The sequence below is a fragment of the Rhineura floridana genome, chromosome 2 (genome assembly GCF_030035675.1).
Source record: "Rhineura floridana isolate rRhiFlo1 chromosome 2, rRhiFlo1.hap2, whole genome shotgun sequence".
Classification (NCBI taxonomy): domain Eukaryota; kingdom Metazoa; phylum Chordata; class Lepidosauria; order Squamata; family Rhineuridae; genus Rhineura; species Rhineura floridana.
This window is the reverse complement of record NC_084481.1, coordinates 228,778,164-228,801,725: the sequence shown is the minus strand read 5'-3', so window position 1 is coordinate 228,801,725 and position 23,562 is coordinate 228,778,164. Positions and strand designations below refer to the sequence as shown.

At 45.1% G+C, this 23,562-nt stretch overlaps 1 protein-coding gene across 5 annotated transcripts in view; it reads left to right on the top strand.

Annotated features, from left to right (window-relative positions):
• Positions 1–21,807, top strand: part of KIAA0586 (KIAA0586 ortholog) — a 152,607-nt gene extending 130,800 nt beyond the window's left edge. For all 5 annotated transcript variants that reach the window (XM_061612453.1, XM_061612449.1, XM_061612451.1 and 2 more), the window contains 2 exons: positions 11,961–12,026; positions 21,437–21,807. In XM_061612453.1, coding sequence (XP_061468437.1) covers positions 11,961–12,026; positions 21,437–21,576 — 206 coding nt within the window. In that variant the 3' untranslated portion in view covers positions 21,577–21,807. The remainder of the gene's footprint in view (positions 1–11,960; positions 12,027–21,436) is intronic.
• Positions 21,808–23,562: the final 1,755 nt, after the last annotated feature.

Sequence of the window (23,562 nt, the reverse complement as noted above, 5' to 3'; positions counted from 1 at the left end):
TAAGAACTGGAAATAAAAAAACTTTTCAGTCTAAACAAAAGAGGGGCAATTTCCGCTCCAACCAGGGCACACAACCGGTTTTTGTTTGCTTTCACTCTGGCTGACTGTTGTTGTGTTCTGTTAACTCTCTTGAGCGGTGGCTTGACTTTTGTTGAATGAACCAATTGTTTTCCTTTTGTGTTGCCCGTCAAGTGAGCCCCCATCTGGTTTGCATCAGACTGTTTTCACAGCCAACAACTGCTGCCTTTTCTATATCCTGACACTTAAGGGCCCCCATGCTATCAAAGCATTGCTGCTAGAGCCTGTCTGACTGGGCCCATGCAGCTGTGCTGAGGCAGCTTGAAGCTATTAGCCAAATAATGGCAACTTAGAACTTGAACCGACTCTTATTCCCATCGGTGTTGTGTTGCGTGTACATGGAACAGAAAACAGTACTGCCGAACCCCACAGTTCAACAAGAACCCCACCCCCTTTCGATAAAGCTTTTAATTTTCATATCTTCTTTGTAAAGTGTGGGGGGCTTATTTGCAAGTTTCTTGTATCTGAGAGAACCACCATTTCTAAAAGGCAACACACACACACATCCCACGTCAATCAGTGGCCCCTCCTTTAATGTTGCTTAAACCTGCTTCCTGTGGCATTCTTTGTGATAACGGCTGGCATGCCACAATTAAAGGAGCATTTCCTTGTTTGAACTGTGATTTTTTATTATTATTGGATTGCCAATGGACAGAAGGTTCCTTTTGTATTCAGTAAACTTCAAGGTCTGTTTGCAGATTCTGAATTTATGCTAGGCCATGTATTTTCTGCATGAGGAACTTGTTTAATCTGGTGCCTCTGACAGCATCTGCTTCCATTTCTGTAAAAGAGACTATCTAGTCCTCAAGGTTCATGGAACCTCCTTGAAATATCTGGTGGTGCCTGTTAAGCCTTGGAAATCATAGCCAGTCTTAGTGCGGCTTCCTGATCCTTTCCGTCTGTGACATGTCAGTCCTTTTTTGCCCCTGGGACATCATCTACGTGTTGTGGAAAGGTAGATATTGCCACTGGCAGCAATGTAGATCAAGTTGAAATGCTTGTTTTAGGATGTTTTTGTTCTGTTTTTTAAAAGCAGAGTAAGCACAAAATGGGGATATTCTTACTACTGAGTGCATTGTTGTGTGCCCAGTTTGTGCAAGCATGAATGTATATCGTGTCCAGCTATCCAGTCCCACAGGGAAAATAGTCAAGGCTGCATTTGAAGGTCCAGAGGTGTGTAGTCTCTGCTCAAAACCTGACAACAGGGGCGTATTCTATGTCCCAGTGATACTTAATCTGTATCTGTGGTCCAGGGGACTTCAGTTACTTTGTTTTGTCCCAAAATGCATGAATCACCTAGTGGAGACCCATCCGCTGAAAATGATAAGAAGGATTTCAGGATATTGGCTTTATCATGCTGATTCATTTGTGTAAGGCCTAGCTGTATATTAGGAGTGTTTTCTTCTTGTAGAGTTAGGGAAGTGTTAATATGGTCATACAAGGTCATTTTGGAGCCCTATTCAGTTCTGGTCACAGAGGAATTCAAACTGCAAGAGATGCCAGCGAGAGTCCAGGAAAAGAAAGTCTGAGCAGAAATTAAAGAGCCTGATGCTCCCCCTGCCCCTCGTTTGCTTAAATAAAGGACAACTAAGAGGATGTGTGGTGGTGCTTTACAAACCAAGAAGATAACATCTGGATGTTACCGTTGGTTGGAACTCAGAAAGAAAAGTGTAAACTGCTGGAATGGTCTCCCTGAAATGAATTTGGAAACTGAGGAATGTCTCTGATTTAAGACAGGCCTAAAAGAAATGGTGGGAAGGATATTAATATGCAACCTTTTTCTCTTTCACCTTCAGCAGTGGCCCAGAAGGATCATAGAGACTTTCCCTTTTTTCTTGGTCTGGTCCATTAGAGACTTCACTTACTAGAAACAGGTTGTTGGGTGTCATGGAGTTACAGGGCCTTGGGGGCACTTGAGCATCGCTGTGAAGTCATCACTCAACATCCAACAGCTACAGCATCTGAGTGACCTTTCCCCGGCCATAGGAATGGGCTGAATTCCTCATTTTTAGCGTTTCCGAGCATGACACTCTGCTTTTGGTGCCTCCTGCTTTCTTTTTATTTAGCCCCACCACCTGAATGCCTGGATTTCTAGGCTGGCTATCTGTCTTCTGCTTGGGGAGAGTCTTCTCAAATTCTTCTGTTCTGCCAACAGTGGCTGTAATACATTTCTTCTACCAAATGCAAGATGGCCACACCCTTTGCCAAGGCCAATACAGTAGGGCCCTGCTTACCGGCACTTCACTTACCGGCGTTCCACTAATGCGACGGCTTTCATCCCCCTTTTAAAGCCGATTTTGCAGCATTTTTGTGTCGTTTTTGTGCGATGCGCTCCATTATATTCAATGGTGTTCCGCTTTACGGCGGGGATCCAGAACGGAACCTGCCATATAAGCGGGGCCCGCCTGTACAGAATTGCCAGAGTTGTCAGCAAGTGACGAGGATAACACCATCAAGGGTTCCATCTGCCATCATGTCAGCTGCATGAGTAGATAACTCTGTGGCAAGAGAAGCCCTGCTGTCCTGGCCTGTACATTGTCACCTGCTCTGCTCCGTCTGATTGGAGGGAGGAGGAGTTCTGGGAGGGATTGTTCTCCAAAACTGCCAGAACCTGCATTGACAGAACTAAGTAACTATGTTATAAGAACTGTATTTTAGGAATTGGTGCCTGAGTTTGATTTTCCCTTCTTCCCTCCCTATCCTTTTTTCCTCGTGTGTCATGTCTTTATAGATTGTCAAGCCTGAGGACAGGGACTGTCTGACTGCTGTTCTTTTAAGTTGATCTGGGAGCCTTTTTTGTCTAAATAGCAAGGTAAAAATGCTATAAATAAATGAATAGCCTGCTTCTGGGTCCCACCATTCTTAGGTGAAGCTCATGTTCTCTATTACCTTGGTTCTGACACCTTGAGGGTTCTCCCTTTACCATCGCAACTGGTTGGCCAAGGCATCAGAATGCTGGACTGCCCTCAACTCCAGCCTTCCTGTGTCGGAGATCTTTCTTGCAGGGACCTCTCCAAGTTGCACTTATTTTCTGTTCCTCTCCCCCACATTCTTACTCATGAGCAGGGTATAGCTCTGGTGTCTGTGTGGAGGAGTGTATTTGGAAACATGTTGATAGCTTCATGCTCACTTAAGCTGGTGCTGCTGCTTCCCAAGTTTGCCCCTGAGGAGACATGTGGCGGCCCAGGAAAAAAACCCAGAAAAGCCTGGGGGGAGATTTCTTTCCTGAATTTTCCTTGTTTTTTTCCAAAATATTGAGAAGGGGACGCTTTCCCCTCAGATTTTTTCCAGTTTTCCCCTGTCCCTTCACATCTCTGCTCCTGCGCTCAGGCACCCTTCTCTTTAACCCTGGTGTGAATCCCATTCCTGCATCCTAAAGCTTAGGTGAAGGAAGAACTATGTAGGAAGTCTGGATTATCCTCTCTGTTCCCCCTTGTCACCATCATCATTTAAAGACCCAGTTTATATCTCCAGTCTAGTCAGAAGAGCCATTTGTTTTGTGCGAAAGGTCAACTTCTGTCCTTCCCTTCCTCTTGCAAGAGGCTTTGCGATGACAGGAAGGAATATGGGCTGGTTTTCCTTCTGCTGATCTACTTGTGGTCTTGTAGCTCCTCTGCCGTTCTTCAGTTACTGGTCAGAGCATTCATAAGCCTCTAAGCTTCATGTAATGCCTTTAATCTTCAGTACAATGCTTTGTATTTTGGGTAATTGTAAGTCATTTTGAGATATTGTCTTGTGGGAAATGATGAATAAACATAATAAATAATAATGTAATATTAACAAAATTCTGAAACTGTAAAGGACTAAGTCAGGAGTGCCATTGTGCTTTCTAGTGAGCAGTAATTAGTTGCTGCTACTCCTACTATACTCTGTAATACACAGAAGATGTGTGCGGGGTGTGTTAAGGGGCATGTAAGTTGAGCAGTTAATGTGAATAATAACTGGCACAGTCACCAGGCCTCATGGAAAATGCACAGAAGATTGTGTGTGAGAGAGAGGGCAGGGGGGAGTCTCTTGTGTAGCTTTGAGGAATGTTGGGAGAGCAGCATGAGGATGCAATGCTACTGTTGCCACTATGGCATCTGATGTGAAAATGGAGGTTGTATGTCTCTTCAATGCTGGATTAATTTTGTTTGCTTCTGGCACCCCTTGACGTGTAAGATTCTCATCATTCTCGCTTTTAGAAATAGACCTGATTATTTAAAATAGCTTCTCTCTCTCGCTTTTTCCGCTGCTTGAATATAGCGCAAACTTGCAAGCAAATTTAGTTGCGGATGTTCATAAGGAGGGGACTACAGAGGACTAGTACTAGCCTGGGATTTAGACTACTGCAATGCATTGTACATGCAGCTGTCTTTGAAGACTGTCTGGAAATTCTAGTTCAGAATACAACTGCTGGGAATTTTTACATCTCACCACTTCTCAGGCATCTAATACTTGCTGCCAGTCTGTTACTCAGCACAATCAAAGTAGTGGTGATAACCTTGTTTAGAATATTAAAGAAGCCTAAATGGCTTAGGGAGAGCCAGTGTGGGGTAGTGGTTAAGGTGTTGGACTGCGACCTGGAAGACCAGGGTTCGAATCCCCACACAGCCATGAAGCTCAGTGGGTGACCTTGGGCCAGTCACTGCCTCTCAGCCTCAGAGGGAGGCAATGGTAAACCCCCTCTGAATACCACTTACCATGAAAACCCTCTTCATAAGGTTGCCATAAGTAGGAATTTACTTGAAGGCAGTCCATTTCATTTTTTCAAATGGCTTAGGAGACAAGTCTCTGAAGGCTGACTTCCTTATGCATTGAGCTGTTTGAGTGTTACGTTCATCACCCTTTTGCCCTGCTTTGTGAAGTTAGGCAGGTGATGACCAGGGAGGGGGCCTTTTCATTTCGTTCTCTGTCACCCCTGTGCACACACACACACTCACTCTGAATGTGGAATGCCTTTCCCAGAAAGGGCATAACGTTTGATATCTTTCCAGGACTGGGTCAAATCCAGTCCATGTGCCCAGGCCGACTGCCAGCATGCCACTAGCTGGTTTTATTCTGCTGCTTTTTTATTGTTGGTTATTTAATTTTGGTTTTATTTTATGTTTTATTATCCTGCTGTGCATCTTATTTTTAAATTACTGTGGCCTGCATTCTTCTATTGTGTATTTAACTTATTGATTCTGTTTTAATATTTTGTAAGCTACCCTGAGAGCCTGTGGCTGAAGGATGGCAAATACGTTTATTAATTTATCAAACAGAATAAAACAATACTTTGAGAGCGTTTTTAATCTTTACTATTCTGCTTCACTTAAAAGCACCTCCAAGTTCCTCCTGACCAGAACATGGATTTATTATAAGTCCCAAATAATTCTTAGTGCAACATTTGAGAACTGCGGCTCTACATATTAGTTAAGTGCAACAGTTAGGGTGTGTGAGCGAGCAAGAAAACAAACTTGTTCTCAACTTGGCTGCTCATCTTCCAGGCCCAGAAGTCTCTTTAAAAAATCTGGGCCACTTTCCTAACCAGCCTGGGTTGGGCTGCAGATGAAAGCATTGAGTTTAAAGTTAAAACACTTTTCTTTGTTTGCATCGTTTTGACCCAAAGGGCAGGCAATAAGTGGGAGCTTCACCACTATCTTCTTTCACTAAAATAAAAATAGTTTATACAAATGTAATCATCTGTTTCTATTTTCCTCCATAGCCTTCCCTTATACAGCATTTTTGTGTAATGTTAAGTTGCATATAAGCTACAAATATTTGTAATAAAAGATTAAAGCCCCATGTCCAAAGCCAGGGACGGGGTGTGGAAAACACATTATAAACAATCATTGGAAATGGATTCTCCCAGCATCCAGGCAGCTCTAAGGTTCAGGGGTCATTATTTCTTCTTTCCCCCAAACGCTGGATATTTCTGTTAATGGGAAAACAATACAAACATGTGGCTGTTTTTATTTTAAAAAACAGAAAAAGGGAAGAATCTTTAGGAAGTGTATCCTGGAGGAAGGCATGGAAGTTGTTTCCAGTTGTCTCCATTAACGTATTCCTAATGGAACAGTGGTATTGGGACAGTGGGTTTCAAGTTGTACTCCAAAGAAATCTAGAGGTCCGTGGAAGCTTCTTAAGGGTTCCTTGGCAAGTCTGGTAACAGAAGGCAAATTTTCCCACTGCTTCTGCTGGCTCGTAGAAGGCCCCAGGTTCAATCCCCAGCCATCTCCAGGTAGGGCTGAGAGTGTCCCCTGCCTGAAATCCTGGACAGCAGATGACAGTCATTGTAGACAGAGCTGAGCTAGATGGACCACTGGTCCCACTTAGCATAAGGTATCTCCCCAGGTTCTACTGATCTTTCCCTGTAATGTGCCACCACAAGGGAATGCTTGGTGTGTGTGCCCTGAAGTGCACTCTCAGGCCATGTAGCAAGTCTTAAGACCTGGCAGGTCTGTCCAGAACTGTTGCCCCAGAATCCCTTGTGGCATTTCAAGTTTCCATGGCAGTCAAGCCCACTAGTCAATATGGAAATGCACCCTGAAAGCAGAACCTTTGACAAGCGGGTTAACTTCAGTAGGTCTGACGGTGCTCTCTGTGGCAAAAACTACAGATTCTGGCTTCAAACAAAATGTTAGGGGATGGGGGAACTGACAACAGATGTGGAAAGCATTTACTGCTTTGAGATTTCAAACAGCCCACATTCTGTTGCAAGGGGCGATACACTGGAATAGGTGCAATGCACGAGGGATCATCGATGCTGAAATTTATCTTCCAGCTTGATTATGTCTGTATTGTACCGCTGATCAGTTGTTTTTAAGAAATACATTTAACTGCTTAGCAATAGCCACAAAGAATTGAAGAGAGGAGAGAAAGAGATGGTATAGGTTTCCAGCTGGTTGGGTAGTCAGTCAATAGTTTATTGGCTAAAACTCCAAAAGCCATTGTAAACAGGAAGACTGATAGAAAAATCAAGTACAAGTTAGGTTGCTTCCTCAAATGGAGGAGTGACAGCATGGGGGAAGGTCCCTCTGCCAGGCAGGGCCGGCCCCAGGCATGCCAGGGCCCTTCAGCATCAGCTTGCCCCAGCGTGTGCACATGTGTGTGCGTGTGCGTGGCCCCCCTCCCATGCCCCCACCTACCTGTCTCTGCTCCCCTTCCCCCCATGCTCCCCCACATACCTGTCTCCGCTCCCCTTCCCCTGGAGCTACAGGAGGCCCTCCGCTCCCCTTCTGCAATCCACAGCAACAGCTGCGGATCGCAGGGCAGGAGCTTCCACCTGCCCACCATTCCCTCGCCCCACCTGCCTGTCTCCTGTCTTTTAGCATTGCCATTAACCAAGATGGGGGACACGATTTCCCTAAGGGGATGAAGCCTCCGCTGCCATCTTGGTTGATGGCATGCCTGCACAGTATGCGTGCGCATCTCTGCCACCAACCAAGATGGTGGCAGGGGCTTCAGCACCTTAGGGAAACCTCGGCCACCATCTTCATTAAGGGCAATGCTAAAAGGCAGGAGACAGGTAGGTGGGGCAAGGGAATGGTGTGCAGGCAGAAGCTCCGGCCCTGCGATCCATGGCTGTCGCTGCAGATCGTGGAAGGGGAGTGGAGGGGCCCCTTGGGGCCCTCAGGCCAGTGCCCCACCTGGCTGCCCTTTAGAACCGGCCCTGCTGGCAGGGCCTGAAAGATATCTCCTAATCCTGTTTCTGAAAGAGAAGGGGCCTCTTCCACCCCCAAACAATGCCTTGCCTTTGTCACAGGCAGGCGAGCTAAAAAAGGGCTCCTAACTAGTGAGAGTCCAGCTTTTAACAAAAATATGAGGAGGAAAGCATTCTGTTCCCAACTGTGGCTAGACAGATCATTCCAGGGAGCCCACAGACAGGGCTTGAATGCAGCAGCCTTGAGACTGAATCCCTGGCATCTCTAGGTAGGGCTAGAATGTTCCCTGTCTGAAACCCTAGAGAACCAACCGCGGATAGTCAACACAGACCAGCCTTCAGCAACCTGGAGCCCTCCAGATGCTCTAGATGACTGTGTGGGCTAGGACTGATGGGGGTTGTAATCCATAACATCTGGAGGGAACCAGTAGACAGTACTGAGCTAGATAGACCAGTGGGATGACTCAGTCTAAAGCAGCTTCTTACATTCCTAGCATATTCAGCAGTATACTGAGTGGTGGGTCATTTAGCTATTGTGCCATTGATTGTGATCTCCAGGAACGCTGGCTGTGGCTAATGGGAGTTGGAGTCCAGAATATCTGGAGGGCATAAGAAGAGCCCTGATGGATCAGGCCAATGGCCTGTCTAGTCCAGCAGCCTGTTCCCACAGTGGCCAACCAGATACTTATGGGAAGCCGGAAAGCAGGACCTGAGTGCAAGAACACTCTCCCCTCCTGTGGTTTCCAGAAACTGGTATTCAGAAGTATGTTGCCTCCAACCCTGGACACAGTGCATAGCCATCATGCCTTGCAGCCATTGATAGGCTTATTCTCCATGAATGTGTCTAATCCTCTTTTAAAGCTATCCACGTTGGTGGCCATCACTGCCTCCTGTGGGAGCAAATTCTATCTTTTAACTTGCGCTGCACTAGGTTGAGGAAGGTGGACTTACATAGCACCAGATCCTTAAGGGACCCCGCTGTTGACTTCTGTTTACTGTAAGAATCAAACTCTCTGCTTCCTGTCCTTTTTTTTAACCATTTAATCTGTATGAAGAGTGACACATCCCTCTCAGCCCATTCTCTTAGTAGGAAATTTTATAGCAGCATAAGAAACTGCCTTATACTGAGTGAGACCATTGGTCTACCTAGCTCAGTATTGTTCACACCAACTGGCAGCAGCTCTCCTGGGCTTCAGGCAGGGGTCTCTCCCAGACCCATCCGGAGTTAGCAGGGATTGAACTTGGGACCTTTTGCATGCAAGGCAGATGCTTAGCCACTGAGCTCTTCCCTCAGTTTCTTCATTCTCCTCTTCAGTGCAGTGTGGTATGATCCATGAAGGAGAATTGGAAACTTCTCGCTTATTGACGGGTCTCTCCAATACCGTCCCAGATGCTTGTGAGTCATTTTGAAAGTGCTGGCACTTAGCCCACCAGACAGTCTGCTGTAAAAGCAGCTGAGGCGTGGACCTTTTCACACCATTACATTCTTCACATTGTCATAAATGTGTCTCGGTCCTGCATCTAAATTCCAGAGACAAGTTCTGCCACAGTTTTAGGAAACCATCTTATAAGCACTCTGGAAGAACTGAAGACAGTGGGGCCAGGGCCTTCAATGGGGAGAGTGTTGGGCAAGGGAATAATTTTCATTCAGCGTCATTAGATTTAAAAGACTGAATGAGACCTGAAGGTCACTGAGTCTCCCAGAGATTAATGTATGGACCACAGTGGCCCATAACCATCGAGCAAAAATGATCTCCAAGTAGCTTGGTCAAGTGGTGCAGTAATGAATAAATATCTCCTGTGGCCTACTGGTCGAGTAACTTGGTTTGGTCTGACAGGAGTATGTGAGGTAATTACAAGAATCTGTGTGGTACAGTGGGTAGAGTGTTCAGCTATGACAGGTAGGGAATCTTTTCAGCCTGAGGCCCACTTTCCTATGTGGGCAACCTACTGAGGGCCACATACCAGTGGGAAGTGGGGCCAGAGGTAAAGTGGTTTGAGCAAGAAATGTAAATTTTGCCTTTGTACAGTAGACTAGTTTCTACACATTCACACACCCCTCTCCATCCTGACAAGCAAGAGGTATGATCAGAGCCCAAGAATGCATTGCAACCAGGCAAAAATACTCATGGAGGATGAAAGCCAGGCCAGTGAGGGATGTAGCCTGTGGAGGGCTCCAGGGGCCAGATACAGAGGCCTGGAGGGCCACATAAGGATTTGGATAGGTTCAGTTATGAAGAGCACCGGGTGATGTTGAGCTAGTCACTAGCTCTCAGCCTAACCTCCTTTACAGGGAGGGAACTACTTACAGCAGCTTGAGTTCCTTGGACAGGTGGGATAAAGAAAGTAATATAATAAATAGATGTCAGCTGCTGCAAGAGGGCTTTTCTCCAAAGAAGGCCATTCCCAGTTAGCCCTAGAGACAAAACCTGTACATCATCCTTATTACGCCCCTTTTATTTGTTTATTTATTTATTTTGTATCCCGCCCTTCCTCCCAGCAGGAGCCCAGGGCGGCAAACAAAGCACTAAAACACTTTAAAATATCATAAAAACAGATCTTAAAATACATTAAAAGAAAGCAGCATTAAAAACATTTTATAAAATGGGAAACATAGTTTTAAAGATTATTGATGACCTTGGGAGATCATTCTTTCCCTGCCTACAAATACGGCATCGGTTTCTCTTAGGGAAGTTAGAAGTAATAATTTGAATCTTGGAGCTGTCTATATTCTCCATGTCAGTGGGATGCAGTGGTTAGAGTGTTGGACTACAACATGGGAGTGTTGGACTACAACCACACAGCCATGAAGATCACTGGGTGACCTTGGGCCAGTCACTGCCTCTCAGCCTCAGAGGGAGGCAATGGGAAACCCCCTCTGAATACCACTTACAATGAAAAGCCTATTCACAGGGTCACCCATAAGTCGAAATCGACATGAAGGCAGTCCATTTCATTTTTTCAAATGGCTTAGGAGACAAGTCTCTGAAGGCTGACTTCCTTATGCATTGAGCTGTTTGAGTGTTACGTTCATCACCCTTTTGCCCTGCTTTGTGAAGTTAGGCAGGTGATGACCAGGGAGGGGGCCTTTTCATTTTGTTCTCTGTCGCGCCTGTGCACACACACACACACTCACTCTGAATGTGGAATGCCTTTCCCAGAAGGTAGTCCATTTCCATATTCTCCATGCATATGAGAGAGAGCACAGATGGGAAATTGGCAGTGATGGTGCTAGGTCAGTTCTGTATTTCTTGGACCCCACGCCTTTCTAACCCTGTGTTGGTCCTCCGTCCCAGCCTCTACCCTCACAGAGGTGACCTTCCTCCAGGCTTCCTCCTTTGCCCTGCTTATTCCACCCAGAAATCTATTATAGTGGCCTTCAGCAACCTGGTGCCCTCCAGATGTTTTGGACCACAGCTTGTAGCAGCCTCAGCCAGCACAGTTGTGAGTTTTGTAGTCTGAAACATCTGGTGGGTACCAGATTGCCAAAGGCTATGCTATAGGGTAGAAATCACAACCTTTTTAATGCCAGGCAGGCCAGCAAAGTCCTGAATTTCCCTACAGGTGAGTATGTCGCCAGTGATAAGGGAACAGCTGTCATGTTCTGACATCTTAGCTTAACTGCCACAGAGGGTAGTACACCTGCACTTGGGCTGTACCATGTCAGACTGCAAGTGGGGGGGGGGTTCATGTGAGTGAATGCTCCTCCATCCCCAAAATTATCCAGGAAGGAGAATTGGAGCATAGCCTGTGCTAGGTTTTTTTCCTCCTGTATAGAGGAACTCTCAGTCACATGAGCTCTCACCCACTGTATGAAATGGGACAGCCCAGACACAGGTTGACCTCCATGAGAGCTAGAGGCTTGGAAATTGCCCTGCAGCTGAAGTCTGGTCTCTGGTTTTTTTCATTTCTTAGCTTTCTTTATTAATTACATTTATATCCCACTTTCTTCCAAGGAGCTCAAGGTGGTGTACAAACATGCTTCTCCCCCCTCTCCATATTATCCTTACAACAACCCTGCGAGGTGGGTTAGGCTGAGAGCTGGTTATTGCCGCAAGGTCACCCTGATACCTTCATGGCCAAATGGGGATTTGAACCCTGATCTCCCAGGTCCTAGTCTGACATTCTAACCACTATACCACACCACTCCTCCCATGTCAATGGACATGCTTCTATTGCTTCTACACGATCTCTTTCCTTGTTTCTTGGTACACTAACTGCTGTAGTAAAACCAATATCTTGTTCTCCCCTCATACAGATTTCCAAGTAGACATGGATCGGACTCAGGTTGAGCCCAATGTGTACCTTCCATCGTTGCTTTCAGGTAAGATTTGCATGTGAAACTTGCCGTTATGGCTAGATGATGCATTCTTCTTAAAGTCTTCTCCCTTAGTTTCAGGCTCTTAGCCCTCAATTCTAGTGCTGTCGCCTTCTCTGCTATGTGATAGTCAAGGCTAGAACTTGAACCTGAGGGATGTTAGTACTGTGCTTACACATCACCACCCATCTTTGGCCAAATTAGAGAGAGCAACCAGGTCAGCAAAAAAGCTTCGAATTCGATGGATGACACCCTTTGTCTGAGCAAGCCTTGTCTGATCTGATATTGAACAAGCAGAATCTGATTCCAGACAAGAAGAGGGATGGTGTTTGAGGGGAGACCAGATGCTTCATGAGGAGCATCTGTCTCTACCTGTGCTGAATGGGGTCAAAGATAATCCATCTAGGCGCCTGGAGACACAAGTGGCAGCTTTGTCTAAAAATGATTGTTGCACCTAATACAGAAGCTGTGTGCCTTCTTGGAGAAAAGGAGTCTTGTCACTCTCATCAATGCCTCTGCAACCTCTCATTTTGATTGCTGTAATGTGCTTTGCATGAAATTGTCCTTTTAAGACACCTTGGAAGTTTCAGCTGGCACAGAATTCAGCAGCCCCCTCCTTCAGAAAGATGTAGTTGTGTTCAGCCACTTTTGCTGCCAGTTAACTTACGTGCTCATATCACGGTGCTGGATTTAACATTCAAAGCTCTTCATGGGTTGGGAACTATGGACTTTCAAGAGTGAGATTGCATCTCTGCCCATCCGTGTCTCCTCCCCACCCCAATTTTTGTTGGGTGTCCTGATGCATCATGTGGGAGGTAAGGATGACCTCCAGAAGAAGCAGGGCAATCTCTCAATGCCCAGGAATGATGGCACAGCGTCCCAGAAGACAGCTGCTCCAGTGCATCTTGGCAACCTTTCAGGAGGGTTAAGAAGACCCCCATCATATTGGACCCAAGGTTTGTCTGGTCCGGCATCCCGTTTCCCACAGTGCCCACCAGAATCTCCCCCAAGAGGGCATGAAGGCAAAAGCACTCCCTTGCTCCCACCCCTTCATTGCCCCACGGAAACTGCTTCTCAGTGGCATGATGCCTCCTTCCTTGGAGGTTCCCCATAGCCATCATGGCTAATGGTCACGGCTTGGCCTCTCCTCCAGCATGAACTTGCCTGCTCCCCTTTTAATGCCACCTAAGCTTGCTGTTCTTGGAGGGGGCTGCTATATAATGCTGCTACCCTTTATCTGTTCTTCTGTGTCACCTCTCCAGTGGATTTCTCTGTTTTTCGAACTGGCCATGAAGCATGCGGGAGGCGGGATAGAAGGACTCAAAGCAAATGAAGCCTCTCTTCCATGATCTCCACTTCCGTCCCCTTTCCCCTCCTGATTGCACACCCTCCCCCTGCTCGGAGCCTTGTCACGTCTCTCCTTCCCCTGTCTCTCTCCCTCTGCAAGGCAGCTTCCTTTCCTGGGTACAGACACCACTCTCTCTCTCTCTCTCTCTCTCTCTCTCTCTCTCTCTCTCTCTCTCTCTCTCTCTCTCTCTCTCTCTCTCTCTCTCTGTTTTGTCACTTTCCTCAGTTTTCATTTTTGTTCCCTTCTAACTCCCTTCTTGAGCAAACCCTTTTCTTCACTCCCCTTGCCTGCCCCTTCACTGCCAGCTGGCTCTGTCCTGCATCTTCCTTGGTCCTCAGTCTTCATAGGCCCCATCTCCACTGTACCTGGAGATCACTAGATGCTTTTACCTGCAACTATTTTTAGGATATTTTAAATTGTTTTTAGAATTCTTTTTGTTGTTAGTGTGTTTGCCATCCTCGGCTCCTTTGGGAGGAAGGGTGGGATATATACACCACACACATGCTTAAAGCACTGTCACACTACTTTAAACAGTCGTGGCTTATCCTGAGAACTATCAAGGGTGCCGGGAGTTGTTAGGAGAGCCCCTGTTCCCCTCACACAGAGCTACAATTCCCAAAGTTCCCTGAGAAAAGGGATTGATTGTAAAACCACTCTGGGAATTGTAGCTCTGCCAGGGGCATAGGAGTCTCCTATCAATTCTCAGCACTCTTAACAAACTACAGTTCCCAGGAGTCTTTGTTTACAGTGGTATGATAGTGCTTTAAATATATAGCGTGGATGAGGCCTTAAGCTCTTTCCTCCCCATCCCTGCCTTAAGCTCACAGTCCACAATGCACGGATATCTGGTCAGGGGCATCCAACCTGGTGCCTTCCAGATATTGTTGGTCCTGAACTCCCATCATCCCTGACCATTGGCTATGCTGCCTGGAGTTGATGGGAGTTGTAGTCCAGCATCATCTGGAGGGCACCATGTTGGTTATCTCTCTGGCACACTCCTGGTGTTACCTGAATCTGTAGTAGTTGGTCAAGTTCATATGAAGGCATATTTCATTTGCAGTAAGCATTGTCCAAGTGTCCCTAGCCAAGGGTTCTCTTGTTTTGCAAGAGTCTCATCTGAAAATACAATCCAGATGTGTTGCCGCTTTATGCAAGAAGGAAAGGGGGTGGGGAGAGAACAAAGAAGAGCAGAGGAATTGTTTAAAAGAGTGAAAAAAACAGTTCCTTCCCCTCCTATAAAAAGTTGGATGAGGGGGTTGCAGATGTCTATGCAAAACCTCCAGTGATGAGGCTGGAGACGATGCCTTCACAGGACACTCAGGCGCTGGAACACGACAGCCCTAAAAACATTTTGAAATCAGCCTTCAACAGAGCAAAGCAGCCAGAATCTGGCAGCAGAAGAAACAAGTCACTTGCGTTGGCCCTGCTCTTAATGGAAGACAAATACTGTGCCTGGGCTGTTTTTCCTTCCATAGGATCCAGCTATTTTATTTCTGTACTAGGTTGCAAACTTGTAAAGTTGGTGTCTTGATACATATATATATTTCTTCCACATGTGTGGGTTTTGGAGATATCCAAAGACATTCTAGAGGACTAATCTGAACCGTATTTATTTCAATAACCGGCTTGGAGCCAGTCAAATAAGCTTTTTAAAAGATCTTATGGTGTATTGAGGTTTTCTGGAGGGCGTGGGAGAGGACAAAATCCAGTGTGGGTGAGTTGGATAGAGTATGGGACTTGGGAGACCTTCTTCCCAGCTGGCTAACACGAGACCCACTTGCAGAACAGCCTTGCTATGTTACACTGTGGCAGGCCCCTATTCAGTGCCTGTAGTGCAGTGCAGTGCAGGGCTGTTTGAAAGCCCTTTTGGAAACAGCCCTGTGCTATTCTTTGAACCTCCAAAAACAGGAGGAGTGGCATCAGCTGATTGGCAGGTGTGGTTTTTGAAAAATGCCCTTGCAGGCTCAGTTGGACCTCCTGGCAGGCTATGATTGGCCTGTGGGTCAGAGGCTCCCAACACCCGCTCTAGTGCAATATCCTCTTAATGTGTAATTGGGAGGAGGAATCCTCCCTTCCAGCAGGAGGCTCCTAATCTGCTCTTTGCCCTTTTATTTTAAAACAGTATCTGGGTAAACGATTACTCCAGCTTAGGAGCCGGGAGCAGCAGCACCACACGGCCTGCAAAGAGTAAAATAAATATGCACATTAAACAAGAGGCTGGCAGTATTAGAGAATTGCTGCAGTGAACTATGGTTCCTGCTGTTTGCTACCTTACAAACAAACAAGTAAACAGAGGGGGCTGGCATGTGCTCCTGCACTGTTCGCATGCACCCTTCAAAGAACATTTTGAAAATGTTAAACCATGCTGTTAGCATATGAGGCCACTCCCACTTACGTTGCAAAAGCCATACCAAGAGGTGCCAATGACACTTGTGTTTAATGCACTTACAGCTGGGCGAAGGGGGTTCTATCCCACTTTGCTCTGAAGGCGCAGAAAGTGCCGCACAAGCACAATCTTGTGGGGCAGATCCATAGGTCTTTACTGTATTAGTATCCTCCATTACCGCTTCCAGGGTTTTGAGCTCAGTGGGTCAGCCTGCCGAGATGCAATTCCCCAAGCCGGTAGCCAACATCATAATGTCGCCACAGAGATTCATGTGACCAGGCATTGCCATGTGGCCAATATAGGTGGGCCTGAGAGCCGAAGGGGAAATGAAATAGAAATTGAGGGGCCAGTAGGAGGAACAGCAGCATAAAATAAGCTGCTCTCCGTGTAAGCAAGTAGCTTTCTTCATGGTTTTATACTGTTGATCAACAAAAGCAAACTTAAATCACAGGCATGACCTTTCCCTCCAGAAGTCCATTCCAAGGTTTTATCCTTTACAAAAACATAGGATTCTGACTCCCAAGCATGTTCTGTTTTTACATTAACGAGGAGAAATTCTGTATATTGATGGCACAGCGTCCCAGAAGACAGCTGCACCAGCACATCTTGACAACCTTTCAGGAGGGTTAAGAAGACCCACTGCCACATTAGACCCAAGTTTGTCTGGTCTGGCATCTATATATAGAGAGAAGGATGAATATTATAAGAAGGGCAGGACTAAGGAGGCAATAGGCCTACAAAGCTGGCCTGAAAATTGGATGGCAAAAGTGACCACATCACAAAATGCTAAGCTCTGTCTGACCCATATTCTTTAGAAGAGCCCAGTTTTTCAGCCTATCCTCATACAGAAGTAGTTTCCAAACCCTAGATGTCCTTTTATTTTATTTTATTGCAAGCGGGGGTTGCTAATATTATAAGTACTGACATCGGAGTTGCATTTGATAACCTCAGTCTGAAATTTGGATGGCCATTTTAGTCTCACTGCAATATGCATTTGAAGCATACTCTGCAGATATACTGTATTTTCATTGCTTGGACTTTTTGTTTCTTACACATGGGATACAGCACTTGACATTTTATGTTTTGCCGCAACCCCTAGCTATATTAGACGTGATGGACATATTTTACCATTGTGGGGGGAGGGAGAGAGAAAGTATGGACAGGGATTTGTGTTTGTAAAGTTTTTGATTTGAACATGTTTATGTCCTGACAAATGGTGCAATTAATACAAGTCAGATAAAAGCAATTCAGAGTTTAATCTTGACATCCCCATATTGATGTCTTGGCCAGGGTGGCAGGGAGAGAGATGGTGTATTGCCAGCTTTTGCCAACATGGTGCCCTCCAGATGTTTTTGGTCTACAAGATCCACCAGCACATGCTAACTAAGGCTGATGGGAGTCATAGTCCAGAAACATCTTTCTTTCTCCCTGCCAGCCTCAACCAGTGGAGGTGAGTGCTGCTGGTGGGAGAAGGTTCCACCATAGTACAGGCCCCAGCTTTACCCTAGTAAGGGGAAAGCATGTGATAAGCCTCAAAACAGGTCATTGCTGGGCATTACCAGCTTCAAATGTGCTGCATGAAAAGCTCTGTGGATCCCCTGTGAGGCCCGACAGCTATGGCAGCCTGGAGTTGGTGTAGCAAACACAGGAGGAGAAAAAACACAGGCACATCATTTGTATCTTAGCTGACACCAGCCAATGAAAACAGCATATTTGCCGCACCTCTTCTCCCAGGCCCCAGTTTCAGATTGCTCTGTAAGTAGTTGAGTAACTGGGCCCTCACAAAGCTTGCAACAGCCTCATAGCTTGGAAATTGGCCATCAACAAGAATCTCAAAAGTGCCTTGAGAATTTATGTTCATGGGACTCTTGTATTCTTTGCGCATTCAGAATTTATAAATGTATTCTGTATAGCTCTGAAACACTGAGCAGTTTAAAGGTCAGATAGTCTGGGAACAACCCCTCTCTTTTTTTATGAGCAGACATGACGAGACTTAATAAAATAGCAGACAATCTCCTTTGATGATCCTTCTGCTTTTTCGTTTTGCCTTTTCAGAGTGATGTTTCTAACTTTAAAATGGCCCTATTAGTCCTGCAAAGTATATTTTGGAGTTTTTACTAACAAGTATCTGATACGAGTTTTCAGCACCTCAGGTCCAAGTGCTGTGGCTGGGGACATGGCTCCTATGGACCTCTGGGCTCCGGTAATGTTCTTTTCTTTTTGAATGTTCTTTCCTTTTTTTAAAAAAATAAACCTGGAAACATCTGTTGAAACAATGATGTCATGAAATTGGCTACGTTATTGCAGAAATTGTCATGCTTTAAAAAGTCCAGCCACTATATGATCTTTAGACAGTAGTTATCAAATTTTCTGTCTTCTACCCTTTCAATATCCCCTTATCAGTCTGCCACAGAGCCACTCTGTTTTCTCACTGAAGAAAGTTCCGGGGCAGTTTTGAGGGTGCTTGATCCCTTCGCTTCATGTGCCTCCCTGCTAGCCAGGCCTGTTGAGCCTCTCTGCTGCTCTGTGTGAGCTGAGATCATTCTGCCTTTGCAGGGCCAAACATTTCCCAGCCCTAATACAACGGCAGAATGACACGGGCCATTTTCTTTCAATCCCTTTCCTCATAAGAAATCCTTTCCTCATGATTTTAGGTTATGTTTAACTGTTTTTAACAATATATTTTAAAACTGTTGTTATCTGCCCTGGGACTTTGGGTGATGGACAGGCAATAAATCTAAATAATAATCATAATTAACTCCCGACATGGAATTTGCCTTTTCTCACTGCTGCCACACACTGAGTGATATTTTTTGTTAAAGCTATAATACACTATGACCCTGCAATCTCTTGTCTACCAGTACTGATCATCTCCTTGCAACCCACCTTGTAAGCTTCAGAGGAAACCCAAGATTCTCCAAAATATAGCCTGAAAGCCACTGGTGTCAAGGAGATTGCAAAATTATTAGGTTTAACACTCAACATGATGGCTTTTAGCATTTGAAGACAGATTGTTAAATATCATTCTGTGTTGTTTTCACGTGCAGCCAAGTGAGCATTTAAACTATTTTTTATGAGTGTTAGACCCACAGTCATTCGGTCTACTGGGTGATATCTGTGAGGGAAAATACTGTTAGGGTTACATGTAACCCATTAGGACCTTTTGAAGCATTGCTTTCTGAAACCATGTTTGTAAGTCATACAGCCCCTTGTGCATCACGATGCCTGCCTTTTCCTTCATACTGCAACAGCCACCAGCAGTCTTGAAAGAAAAGGATGGCAAAGCAGACCGCCAGATCAGGGTTTCTCTACAAAGACAGACTATCAAGAGTTGGAGGCTCTCTCATCCCAAAAAAGAGACAACTAAGAAAGAAAAACTGGCCAGGTGGAAAGAAGCTTGACCACACGATCCCCTTCTGAATTCTGCTTCCCTTCGGATCTGTGCCCAGTCATGTGGCTGCATCGAGAACAACATATTCACAGTCCCATTTCTCTAAAAAATGGGTAGCTGCTCCTGTACTCCTGGGAGTCGCATGGCCCAGCATCTCTGTGAGAAGTTTTTAATTGAATCAGGCCTTTGGCAGTGTGCTACATTTGTAGAAACTTCCAGCGTTGTCATGGAGAGAAAGGAGGCCTCCATACCTCTGCTGTTTTCCAAGAGACCACAGAAGCCTTTGTTCTTAAGCGTCTTGGTATACATTTTGGAAAATGTAGGGGTGCCCCCTCACTGCTGTGCTGTGTACCTGAAATGCTAGGCTTCTTACCGTCTTGAGTGAAAGCAGGCTGGATAGTTGACCTCAAGATGAAAAAAAGTTCTGCATGAGAAAGGGATATCTCCCTTTGCTGCCAGTCACACTAAAAAAAGGGGACTCACTGTGGTAGTTCTGAAACTTGGGCTGGCCTGGTGGTGAAGAGGAGTTCATCATTCATTCATTCCTCTTTTTATTTGTATGCTGCCTTTCCACAAAAAATTGTGCTCAAGGTGGCATACAACAAGGTAAACAAAAATACATCTCAGGAACAATTGCAAAGGCAATTTCCTAATAACAAAAAATAATAAAACAGTAACATAACAACAAATATAACAGCAAGTAAAAATGACTTTTCTATATTTTGAACATAATAAAACAATCTTTAAAAACAAACAAGAAGTAACCATTAACACCCCCCAGTCCCCAAGGAAAACCATCTACTCTATCTCCTACAAAACTTCATTATTCCACGCAGAGGCTTGTTTTGGAGGGATGTTGAGGCAAAGCCTCAGCAGCAGCACAGTCTCTTTGTAAGCAGAGGTGTGGACTCCCCATTCAACACAGGTGTAAGCGTCCAAAGTCACTTTGGGGGGGGTAAAAGGCGCAGGGCAGATCATCTCCCAGGCTGGCAGACAAGGCGTTGGAAGCAGGGAGAGCCAAGTGGCCTGTTGCTGGGGTCTTTAGAAGCTCATCCCGGTTGCTTGAATACAACTGTAGCTTTAATGCCAGGGCTGCTCTGCTAATTAGCAATTTCTGAAGCGCAATACCAAACAGACTACATGAATCTGAGCTGCTGTTGCGCAGCCACAGTAGATAATTAAGCAGGGAGAGGGTAGGCAAATATGATCCCTGTAGGAATTGAGGGGGAAATGTTAGTTGCTACGCATGTCAATGAGTGAAGGAAGATTATTAAGTTAGCATGCCTCAGTAGTAATGCAAACTCCACTAGAGACTTTGGTTTCCTACTTGTAATAACTCAAGGCTCCAGTTCTCTCAGCTGATACTTCCTCGAGGTTTGTGATACTTGGGTGGGCAAGGGGCACAGCCAGCCTCAACTTCTTGGCATAGCTAGAACTGCCTCCTGTGGATTTCAGTTTAACTGATCTTATGCCTAATGGGCTACCTTAGTCAGACACAAACAGGGGGAGGAGGGAAGTTCAAGTTGCCTTGCAAATCAGTGCTGAACCCAATAGCACGACCGGAGACCTGTTTTGTGTAAATCAATACTCAGTATTACTCCATAATAGAAGAAACTATATATAGAAGAGACGATATATAATCCTTATTTTATTTTGGCCTTCCTCCCAAAGGAGCCCAGGGTGGCAAATGCATCTGTGGTTTTAAAAATACAATTAAAAATAAAATAAACATACTTAAAAGTTTCAAAAATGAAATAAAAACATATTCCCGCTCTTTCTCTTCTTTGTTCATGCAAATCATAGTTTCCTGTTACATCTGAACAGCCAAACTATGGTTTGCACTTGCCCTCCAAAACCAAATTAGAAACCATGATTTGAAGTGGCTGCTATAGAGATGGGCCAGATTAAGGTGATATTGCGGTTTAGGGCTATTACAGTCATGAATGTTTGTAATCCTTATCATTCAGTTTGAAATGGCTTAACATTTCTTTTCCTATTTTTGGATTTGGAAAGAAACTACCTCTTTTTAGCGTTTGTTGGTGTTACTTACAGTGTGGGTGGCTAACAGATGTTAGAGGACACACCCAGGAAAATCTGAGTCAATAATGTAGCTGCCTGCATAACATTTTCTGGTGACGTCTTACCATATGTTGACACTGAACACACACACAAAAGGTCTTGTGACGTTTTTCCATATGAAGATGATGAAATCAGAAGGCAGCTTTAGGGCATCTTGTATTTGTTTTGTTTGGCTTAGCTTGGAAGTGACTACATTTTCTCTCTTGTTTCAGGGGGGGAAACCATGCCCCATTTAAGCTCTCTGCCTGTTCCAGCAAAGATGTCTGTGATGGTACCATCCGCAAATATAGACGACCGGAGCTTAAGTCCTATCCATGGGAGTTCAGACTCTTCTGGGGCAGATACATTTTGAAGTGTGCATATGTATTTGTGTACCCAGACACATGAGCTGGGAAAGTGGAGTGTTGACAGCTGTTTGTGTGGAAACAATATAAGGTGCAGAAATGGCATCAACCACATGTTTTGACATTGAATCAGCTCGTTTTTCATCACCATAATCTTTGTACGTGTCTGTGTGTGTGTTTCTTACATGTGAATATGTACTCTATTTTTTTTAACAAATTAAATATTTTCTTTTTTAAATGAGTTTAAGCTTTGCTGGATATCTTACAAGCTTTGTGTTTTGTTTTGTTTGACTTGTCATTGTATGTCTGGGAGGAGAGGAGGATCAGGGTGTTCAGAGGAACGTAGGGCCACAGGAATCTGCATTGCACCAGATCAGGCCATTGGTACATCTAGCTCAGTATAATCTACACTGACTGGCAGCGGCTTGCCAGGGTTTTAGACATGGGCCTTCTCCAGCCATACCCTGGAGATGCCAGAGTTTGAACCTGGGACCTTCTGCATGCAGATCATGTGTTCTACCACTGAGCTATGACCTTTCCCTGTAGTTGCAGTCAGGAATGGCTTCTTTGTTCTGTCAAGATGGTAGATCAGTACCAGTTCCATAAGCAAAGTGAGGCATGGCAGTGCTGTTGGGATGATGGGTCCTTTGCTGCTGTTGGGCCTCCAGCAGACACACAACCATAGTACGCTCTGTAGCCAGGTTACTGAGTGGGGATTTTGTTAGTTATATTCCTCCTGCATGCCAAAATGACTTCTAGACATTACAAGGGCAGGAACACTTTCTAAGATGACTTTCTAAGAACCAGATTTTTATTTTTAGAGTTCAGGTTGAAGTGGGAAAACTGATTCATCCTCCGAAAGGAATGAACATGGCATGAGCATTTCAGCTGTGGATGGCACCTATTGACTAGTGCTGGAGCAGCACTGGAGGAGTTAAGTTAGCAGGTTGGGATCTGCCTACGTTATGTACCTGTGAATGCACATATTAGGGGTGTGCACTTAAAAGTTTCATTTCAGACTCTGATTTGGAATGTCAGAAAGCAACCTGTTTTAGTCTTAAGTGCTTTGGAGGTAGAGAATCTAAATCCCTTTTGGAAAAAATGAAACTTCCTCCATAATATGCTTTCCAGCAGTTTAGTCCTCCACAGAATTAGATAAAAATTGCAGGCCTGTTAGACCCTTTGGAGAGGATAAAGCTTGACAAATTTCAGGAGGACATCTGCAGTGGTTTTTCCACACAAGGGCTGTCTTTACAGCTTGGGATTTATTTATTTTTAAAAGCATCACTTAGGGCAGAGACAACTTACCCTTGTGCCAGTTCCAGTGCGTCTCCACCTCTCTCCTCAAAATGGGGACACAATGCTAGTCAAACTGCCCCTTTTTACTCTTAAAACCTTGTCAGATCAGGTACAGTGTTTGTTTTTTTCATTTATTTAGCTTCAGGGAAGTTTTGCAGTTGACTGGTAGATCAGCTCCTTTGCTTTCCAGGTGTGGCCAATTGAAACACTTTGTTCAGGCAGAGACAGTGATTGATCCAACACTTTGCTCTGGGTGGTCCTGAAAGGTCTGAAGGCAGCCCTGGGGAAGGGAGGTGTGGCCAGCAGAGGGCAGTGTCACTTCAAAATGCAGCCAGAAAAACCCTTCTTGCTGCTTTTGAAGCGACTCCTGTGCCCACAGCCTTAATCTCCCCTAGTATTTTGTGGGCAATTAGCCTGCAGACTGAGGCATGAGAGAGATGTCCCTGGATAAGAATAAGGCTGTACATGTACCCCCGTTCCGATTTGTGGGTCTGATTTGTAAATACAGATCAGGCCCAATCTGGTCTGGACAGGCTGAGACCCAATCCAACCCAATTTGTATCACAATCTGAATCGTAATCCAGATATTACAGATCTACAGAAATCCCATTGACTAACTGCAAAACCAAACCAGCTTTTTAAAAAAAAAATATGGAGGCATGGTAGCTACTATATAGGGGATTAAACCTGCCAAG